Here is a 9,540-nt window from a genome sequence, read left to right as displayed (position 1 = left end):
GTCTGACCAACAAAAGCGAAAGCAGCAATAGAGGCAACAACAAAATCTTTATACATATATATATACATATATATATATATATATATATATATATATATATACATACATATTTTTATTAAAACACAAACATTCTTAAAACAAAAGTTAAACGAGTATGTTTTTTACTCAATGGGCGAAGAAATTTAATATAAATACAAGTAACAAATTAAAAAAAAAAAAAAATAAATAAATAAATAAGAAATATATAAAACAAATATGTAAATTATTGTAAATGATTTAAAAACAATATACAATATATATAGATATATATATATATATATATATATATATATACATCTATATGTATATAGATATATACATATATACACACACAAGACATGTGCAAGCATATGGAGAATTATTTTAAGAAATAAAGAATAAATAAAAAGAGAAACAAATCTTAATTTTGAAAAATTTCAGTTGAAAATCAAATCATTGTAATTGCTTAGCAAATGATAGGGTGAGACGCGGCAACAGGTCGTTGTTCGCACTACCGTTACACGATCGGCTCGCTCAAAGTTCGCCTTAACGGTCTCATAATACCGTCCATCACTGAAAATAATTCCAAATTAAATTTTGCTTTTTAACATTTACACATACATACACTATTCAAATTATATGCATATTTCTGAGTCTCTTTACGATATTCAGGCAAATCGCGAGCCGGACAGGTCTATCAAGGTAAATGGAGCATGCTTTTTACTCCTTCATAGGGCATATTTATGGATGTTACGAAAAGGTAAATTGGGCGTTATTCTCTTACAAGAGGAATCTTATAAAACCCGTTAACCAGTTTTCTCACGATATAGGATTACTGTTCCAAATGTGGTGACACATGGCTCGTGAGCATTTGAAGAATTGGTCGATGTGTAGAAAATGGAGAAAATATCGACATAGAATTCTTAAAATTGTTGAGTTATTGAGATGAAAATTTATGAGCACGTGTACGCTATACTCTACGATCAATGGTGAATCCTACATTACGATCAAGAAAATTTTGAAGAACTTTTTCACGCAGTTGAAACTGCTGATAGCAAACAAAGCTTTGGAACTACGCTCGGAAAATGTGGACCTTAAAAAAGAACAAGAAGAAGTAAGTCACGCTGATACCGCCCGAACGCATGTATTTTAATTGATCGGTCAAAAATTGAATAAATTCGAAGGGATAGTTTTCAGCCCTTGACGGACTAATAGAAAGACTAAGTAGAATGCTTGGAGACACACACACACTCCAAGGATATAGTGCTTTAAAATCCACTAACACATCCTAGCAAGTAAAGAGAAAAACTGGTGCCTGGAAAGCATATCACGTAACAGAGTAGAAATGAACGAATCTATGTCGATTTAGATTATATTTTATTGGAAACCTTTCCTGACGACCTTGACATAGACTTAATGGCACCACTGACAATGAAAAGAGGATTAGGGTTTTCCGCACTCACCTCAAGACCATGCATCGCAATTTTAAACATTTCACACGCAGCAAATCGATTGCCTTTTGACTTTTATCCGAAAAACGTAAATTATCCGGATCCCATCTAAATATATAAAACAAAATATGTTTATTTCTTTCTTTGCTTTCAAAAATTTTCCAAAAGTAAGACAAAAACCAAAACATTACATAATGAAAGTAACTAATCAGTTAACTGTTTATGGCAAACACCTACATCGTGGTCCGTCCTTTCGTTCTTGTCGGATTTCCTTATGAAATTTTCGCATTATGAATGTGTATTTGCCATAGTAATGTGTTTTAGAAAATATCTTTGTCAAGTCTGCTCAGACAGTTAACTGGTTAATGCTTTCTTTGCACAAAACATGATTGCTTACAAGTTACGATCGACAACTGACCTTAATTCCAAACGTTCCAAATTAGCACAACTTGAAGCTATTGTATCCATTAACTGATCAACATGTATATTGACACCAAGTTTTTCCGAAGTCCCCATAACAAGAATTCTAAAATAGAACGAGGGCCAAGCTTATGTACTTGTAACGTTATAGTACAATATACATTAGTCACTTACTTGGCATTTGTTAGTACTGATAAAATACTCATCCATAATTGGTCGGTTATATGAGGCATGCCCGACAAACAGCAGGCGTATAATTGTTGGCCATGACGTGTAAGAAATTTCGATAAAGCATCATCGGTTATATTATCCGAAGAATCCAAATCTAATGCTATTACAGATCTGAAAACGAATTACTTAAAAGTGATTTTCTTATGCACTTGCAGCGCTTACCTAACATTTCCTGATTCCATCCATTGCTTCAAGACGGTATCATTAAAGCCATTAATTTGACCGGCCGCTAGAAATCTTAAATTTTGTAAACGCGTTAGCAAATCGACTAAGCATTCAGTTGATAAATCGGTGGCCGTTATATCCAATTCTTGTAAGGCGCATTTATCCCAATCAGCTTGCATAACAAATTCCGATTTCAAACTCGTGCCATTCATTAGCAAACAAGTTAAACGTTTCGAACGTTGGATTAACGTTTTCAATGTTGATCCTGTCACTTTATTACAAAAATTTACCGCTAAACATTCCAATTGAATGCAATTCGAGCTGAACGCGTCAATGTGCGAGTCATCGATAAAATTTATGCCGTACAAGTTAATGACACGTAAATTTGGTGTCGCGGACTTTAGTTTATGAACATTAATTACTTCATAAATTTCTTCCTCTTCTTCTTCGCATTTTTCATATGTACCAATCAAATGCAGAACTTCGAGACCGTTAATGAAATTGTAAATTTTACGCATGAAACCCTCCATAAAGATGACTTCCGATAAGCATATGCACATGTAACGTAACTTGGTGGGGAAAGCTTGCATCTCACTGAAATCATGCAATTGCATGGCTGAAACGAAAAAGTAAATGTAAAAAGCTTTTCGAAAAGATTCTTTTTTTTTTTTTTTTTTGAAATTACCTGTGGAAAAATCCAATAACATATGCGTCAAATTGGGACATTTACCGGACAATTCATGCAGCACGGTATGAGTAATTAATTCGATGGGCAGCTCTATGTAACGTAGAGTGGGCCCGAAACGGACCGCTATCAAGGATAATAGCGATTCCAATGAACCCACATGCAAGCCCGACACTTCGGGACGTAAAGAAACATTTTTCCATAATCTCGTATCGTATGCTATCTGACGCCAACGACGGCAAACGCGAGCCAAACGGCAAATCTCCCGATGCGATAAATATGAGAAAATTTGCAACAATACCTTGTCCGGTAATTTCTCAATTGTCTGCAATTATGATGATTGAATTATAAATTTAGCTGAAAAGGATTTTAACTTTTCCTAAAAACATTTTCAATTGCTTAAGCTTCCATTAAAGGGCAAGTATTTCATTTATCATTCAAGTCGGATCTGTTCGATTGGAGGCATTAATCTTCTTACGCACTTTCTTTTAAAAGACTCCGCTTAATTTAATTTGTTTTCATATAGTGCGTGTGCGGGTGCAATGCTATGACGTCTACGTAAACTTTCGCACATATGTATGTACTTTAACATTTATTTGTTAGCTTTTTTCTAAATTTAGAATTATTTATGCATCAGTAAGAACAAAGGTATATTAGTTTCATTAATCGCCTCGGCATATATAACAAATCCTTTAATCGATAGTTTACATAAACTGTAATACTATTTATTGTATCTCAACAGATTGGTTGTCTAATCTGTCGTGAATTTCTGAAATCGAAAACATTGTCTTGGGTACAGAGGCCTTTGGAGGACCTGCTCGTCGGTTTATCTATGCAACATTCATAACTGAAGAACTGACATAATTACTGTTTCGAAACTGCCTTTCATCGTATATCAAAGGTCCCACGCCTTAACATGCCCGCCACAGTCAAATTTGAAAGGGAAGGCAGAACTGTATTCGTTTCGTATTTCTATGGCAACTTTTATTTTTACTCCTATTTCCACTTCTACTTCTATTCGGCTATTACAGTGCAGATAGAAATAAGAATAGCAATAGAAGAGTGAATGTTCCAACAAGGATGGCCGTCGCAGTTGACATCAAAAAGTTGAATTTAATTTTTTTAAAGACCTGCCATCGCTCAAAAAATTCGAACTTGTAGCATTTCATCTTTAACCAGTTAACTGCGTATGACGAATATATACACCATATATACATACATTCGCCCGTCCATCCGTCCTTATCGGATTTCCTCATAAAATTTTATCATTATGAATGGGCGGCTGCTTCCACCGACTGCGCTGGCCGTAGCGACTGCGCTGCCTCTTCGTAATGGCTGCCTAAAGTTTTATGAGAAAATCCGGCAAGGACGGATGGACGGGCGAATGTATGTATATATGGTGTATATATTCGTCATACGCAGTTAACTGGTTAAAGATGAAATGCTACAAGTTCGAATTTTTTGAGCGATGGCAGATCTTTAACAAAATTTAATTTCAGCTTTCGGCCCTACTTTTGCTTCCTCCCTCTAGTGACAATAGCATTCAAACTGATGGGCTTTACGTTTCTTGACGTTGAAATCTTTTCCTTTTATTGATATGAAAATAGTGTTACTAGGGACTACTTAGTGAAAGTTTAAGTGATCTTTTCGCAATGCACAAGGAAGTGAGGAAAGAGATAGAAGTAGGATAATCGTGGCCGAAGTGTGGTGGGTATGTTCCCAATCTGTGAGGACATTTACTCAACACTAGCTACAGCTACGGCCCAAGTAAACTTCGGCACTGAGTTTTGAAGCCAAGGATAGTAGCGAAGCTTGGTAGTCATAACTATTAGCTAATTCGCTACTCACGTGAGCCTTGTTCGGTAGACAGGTCTGTTAATAGATATCAAAAGTCCTGTTAATTTTCATCTAATTACCTCTTACTCTACGCTATAGTAAAAATAGCGAGCATTTTTCATATCTTTAAAGTGCACGGTGTCCAAAATCTGTGATAATTCACTGAAAATTTTTATTTCATATTACGTATTCAAAATGAAAGGTGATCAAGATGCACCGTAAGGTGCATACAGTTTTTCCGTTCATTTTATTAAAATTTTTTTCAAAAGCCTTCACTTTGCTACGATATCGCGTTTATGGATATCTTGTAATCACATACCGTGTTAGCAAAAGGACTGCGAACCGTGCCATCGGAAAGATAAACTTGTGACGCTTCAACAGCCAATTGACCCCAAATGTCGGTAGATAAATCCATTATATATATGTATATATATTTTTATAGTTTTTTTGGTTTTTTCCTTTTTAAATAATCTCTTGAATATTATCCAACTTTTAATTATCCAAATCTTTTCTTCTTTTCTTTTATTTTTATTATATAATTTAAACTCACTTTAAATCCGATAGCAAACTAACTGAATTCTACGCTAGTAGATTACAATAAAGAAAGGAATCTCCAAAATCTTGAAAAAGAAATTGAAAATCTCTTAAAAAAAAATCAATTATCTATAATTAACTTTAAAGAGTACAGATATAGCAGAATGAGTAAGAAAGACGAAGAGAGAGCAGGAACTTTTTATTAAAAGATCTTTTGCATTGAATTAAAAAAAACATGTGCTTTCTTTACAATTTGTTTTTTTTTTTTTTTTAAATTTTTTTTTTATTTTTTAAATATAATTTTTGTTTTGTGTTCTATCTGCCTAGTCGAGCAGAAGTGCTCTTGCTCGGAGATGATAAATATTAAATAGAGAGAGAGAGAGAGAGAGAGAGAGAGGGGGGAGAGATATACATATATAGAGGGGAAGCTGTTCTCTCCACTTACCAATTTCTCTTTAGAAGCCAAATTGACATCATCACGTCCAATAGCCGAGGAGCTGGTTTGTGCCGCTAAAACATTCCAATTATCCATTCTTCATGTATGTATTATGTGTATAGTTACTTATTTTTTTTTTTTTTTTTTAGGCAAACAAAACTATCAACTAAAGCCAAATGTTTGTTGGATTGTTGTACTAATAAATTTATTGCTATTGTTGTTGTTGTCGATTTTTTTTTCTCTCTGAAGTGTAAAAAAGTGTTCACGGTATATAAAGGTAAACACTGTATAATGGATACGTTGGCGATCAGCAGCAGCCACTCTAAAAGGTCTATGGAATAGGATGTTTCCAAACAAAACAAAAAAGAATTGAGTATGTAATGGTTGTCATGTCGAATTTATTATCCATTTTTAAATACTTTTCATTTATGTTTACTGGCATAACATTTTAGGCTAAGCTTTAAAAAAAAGGAAAGGCCGATGGTCTTAGTTGCTTACGTTTATCCTGATTTTTAGTCCGACAACTTGTTTTTTTTTTTTTTTTTTATATAAATAAATTATAATAACACTAGTTAAAAAGCAAATTTTTTTCAAATTTCTACAGAGAGAGTTTCATCTTTCAATTATTTAAATCTAAGCAATCTTTGCTGGACTCTTTGGCAAATTTTCCATTGAAAAATATGTGAAAAAGTTAAAGTTGTACTATTATGTCCAAGAAGTAAGACCAATTTAATTTTTTCTTTTAATAGCCACCACTGTAAAAGGGGGAGTGTACTCATTATGTTATACCCAAAAGTAAGCTTCAGAGACCCTATAAAGTATATATTTTCTTAGTTTGAGCGTGAAATTCAGAGTTGATTTAGCCATGTCTGTCCGTCTGTGCGACGTCTCCTGTTGGTACTCTCGTGATCGCATAAATGAAAATATCGACATCTAATGTTGGCTCATCTAGTCCATTGCTTGTAACAAAAATCTCTCAATATTTTTTCCCTAAGCAAACATATTTGATGAGATGAGATCCAATATCCGTATACAATTCCTATCTTGCTCAAATTGAACACTGCCGAATTCTCGAGCGTCCTTAAAACACTTGTATACGAATCACTTTTAAAAATGCGCGCAATAATTTAAACTTGAGCCACTTTAAGATCACAAAAACTTCAGTACACACAATTCCATTTCTCAATTTATAACTTACGATCTTAAAATATCTTTTCAAGGCTTAATAAAGCGGCTTAAAATGTGAATGAAGACTTTCCTAAAAGACTTAAGTAAAAAAAGGAAGTCCTTGCTGCGATCTTGTACGTTGGAGTAAATTAAAAAAAAAAAAAGTAGTGCCTCTCTTGAAAACCAACGATGCTCCGACGTGTCAGCAGAAATGAAAAGTATTTAAAAATCGTTTGTTAATTTTGCGTGGTTTTCATATATGTTTATATTATTTATTATTTTTATTATATTATATAGGGGCATTGTCATGTTATCCAAAGGATCCAGTTTTTTTTTTCAAAAAACCAACAATTCTGAGAACACTTCTTCACATTTAATCGCAGATAGTTCTCCGGATTGTAGTTATTGTTGTTGTTGTTTTCAAAGCTAGCAATTCGTTTTGGTTTGTTTTTTTTTTTTGCTTTTGTTATTTATTCTTTTTATACCATAACAAGTGCACAAAACTTTGAGAACAAATAATTTCTCTCATGAAAGAAAATTTCTTTTAAATTCATGAGAATTTTTTGTTTGTTGCATTTTGTGTTCATTATTAAGTAACAGTCTTCTGGTTTATTGAATTATAAAAGCGGTGCGAAGGGGTTTTTTCTTGTAACGAAGGGAAAGAGAGAGGAGGAAGAAAAGCAATTTATATGCCTCATGCTCCCAAAAAGAAATGTACAGCTGGGTGGCTAGAATTTTTCGTAGCAAAGGTTTCTTACAAAAAAAAAAAAAAAATTCAAAAATTTCAATATTTACCCATGACTCGAGAGAATTAGTAGTAACTTAAAAAAAAACAAAAATAGATAAATAAATAGTTAATCTTTTATATACCAAAAAAAATAATAATAATAATAATAATAATATTTTTCATTGTTTCCGATTTTATTATTGCTTTCGCTTAAAGTGTTACTAAAAATACATATTCCAAGGGCTGGCGACATGCTGAGGTTTTTCCTTTTTTTTCTTTTTAAAGAAATATTTTCCTCTTTTTATTTTATTTTTAAGGAAATAATTACCTTTCCTTTTCTTTAGCTTTTTTATAGATTAAAAATTTACTTTGATTTCATACAAAAATTTGAATTTTTTTGTTTTGAAAATCTATTTATTATTATATTAATCCGAAACTTTGCATTACGCCATCAACCAAGCACTTAACATATGAAAGAAAATTTGTTTTTTCCTTTTTTTCTCGCTTGTTAGCTTCACTGCAAGTCCCGCACAACTGATTTCAAAATTTCACATTTTCGACATTATATGAATATTTCCGTTAATCTCTATTGTAATAATAAACTACACGATCATCATCATCATCGTCATTATCATCATCATCATCGTGTTCGTTATGCTCTTTATTTGTGTATTTGACATGAAGGAAAAAAAACACATGTCGAATATGTTCATCATTACGTATAATATAAAATATTTGTAAATTGTTTTTAACTCGAAAACAAAAATTGCATGTGCTCTGGTTATTGTTAGAAAAGAATAATTTTTTTCTTTTTCAATTTCAAATAATGTATAATGTAAATGCTTTGTTTTCAAAAGAAGTATTTTGTTTTTTTTCTTTTTTAACAATTGATGAATGAAATTTTTTCGAACTAGGTTCACTTATTAAGAGAATACAGCGACATTGTGAGAACTGTCTGTTCGGAAAATTTTCACATTATTCCTTTACGATTAATCAGTTAAGGGGAATATTATATTACTTGAGGAACCGACAAAACTATCACAAGAACCCCGATAGTCTTCACATTATATAAATCGTGGGTAAATACCTATAGCTCATGTATGGCCGGTCTGATCTCGCTAAAAAAAGAGGATACCATTGCGTTGACTCTCTCTTGGACCATAAGCCTTTTTCAAACATATCATCTTCCGTCTTATCCACCGATAGTTAATATAAAGTCCTTTCCAATCACTTCAGAAATAGAGGATACTTTTCCTAAGCACACTGTCGCTAGTGATCGCAAAAAAGAAAATACTATCGCAATGACTCTCTCTTCGGCCACAATATTTCTAAAAAGTTTCATGTTATCAATCGACAGGTTATGCTAAGTCCTTTTAAATCACCTTAGACGAAGAGGATATTTTTCCTAAGCACACTGTCGCAAGTGATCGAGTTTCAACATAGATTTGGAATGAAATTTGTATGAGGAAATTTTTTTGGGACGAGATCGTAGAGCTTTTGTAAAGTATTATCTTCAAGCTAGAGACACGGTACACAATTTAAAAGAATGCAAAGTCTTTTCTTTAAGCTTTACGCTTAGCGCTGCGCGGAACAAACAGCTTTCCACGTCCTGCTTAATAAAATGAAAGTATCAAAGTGTCAACTCGCTTAATAAACACCATCGAGGATGACTGGCCCTTCTCAGAAAATTTTAATTAAAATATCATTTACTTCTGCATATTATTTTTAAACTGAATTTCAAGCTTTATTTTTACATTTACAAAATAAAACGCAATCTATATCCTAAATTAAAAAAAATATATATATATATATTTTAAATATAAAATGATTTAATATCATCAAATAAGCAAACAAGCATCCGAACAATCTT

General features: G+C 32.6%; 1 protein-coding gene across 4 annotated transcripts; it reads right to left on the bottom strand.

The window, feature by feature from the left end:
* Positions 1–313: 313 nt before the first annotated feature.
* Positions 314–8,039, bottom strand: LOC119635021 (F-box/LRR-repeat protein fbxl-1). 4 transcript variants are annotated; one of them, XM_038029529.1, is made up of 9 exons: positions 7,999–8,024; positions 7,739–7,764; positions 5,786–5,850; positions 2,971–3,295; positions 2,283–2,901; positions 2,064–2,231; positions 1,888–1,995; positions 1,482–1,577; positions 314–591 (listed from the first exon to the last, which is right to left on the bottom strand). In XM_038029529.1, the coding sequence occupies exons 2-9, from the start codon at positions 7,740–7,742 to the stop codon at positions 456–458; spliced, it is 1,521 nt and encodes a 506-aa protein (XP_037885457.1). In that variant the 5' UTR covers positions 7,743–7,764; positions 7,999–8,024; the 3' UTR covers positions 314–455. The 4 variants fall into 4 exon arrangements, with proteins under 4 accessions (XP_037885457.1, XP_037885455.1, XP_037885456.1 ...); XM_038029527.1 differs by lacking the exon at positions 7,739–7,764 and having other exon boundaries at positions 5,786–6,107; positions 7,999–8,039; XM_038029528.1 differs by lacking the exons at positions 7,739–7,764; positions 7,999–8,024 and having other exon boundaries at positions 5,786–6,308.
* Positions 8,040–9,540: the final 1,501 nt, after the last annotated feature.

The sequence above is a fragment of the Glossina fuscipes genome, unplaced genomic scaffold, assembly GCF_014805625.2.
Source record: "Glossina fuscipes isolate IAEA_lab_2018 unplaced genomic scaffold, Yale_Gfus_2 3, whole genome shotgun sequence".
Lineage (NCBI taxonomy): Eukaryota > Metazoa > Arthropoda > Insecta > Diptera > Glossinidae > Glossina > Glossina fuscipes.
This window is presented reverse-complemented; position numbering and strand designations above follow the sequence as displayed.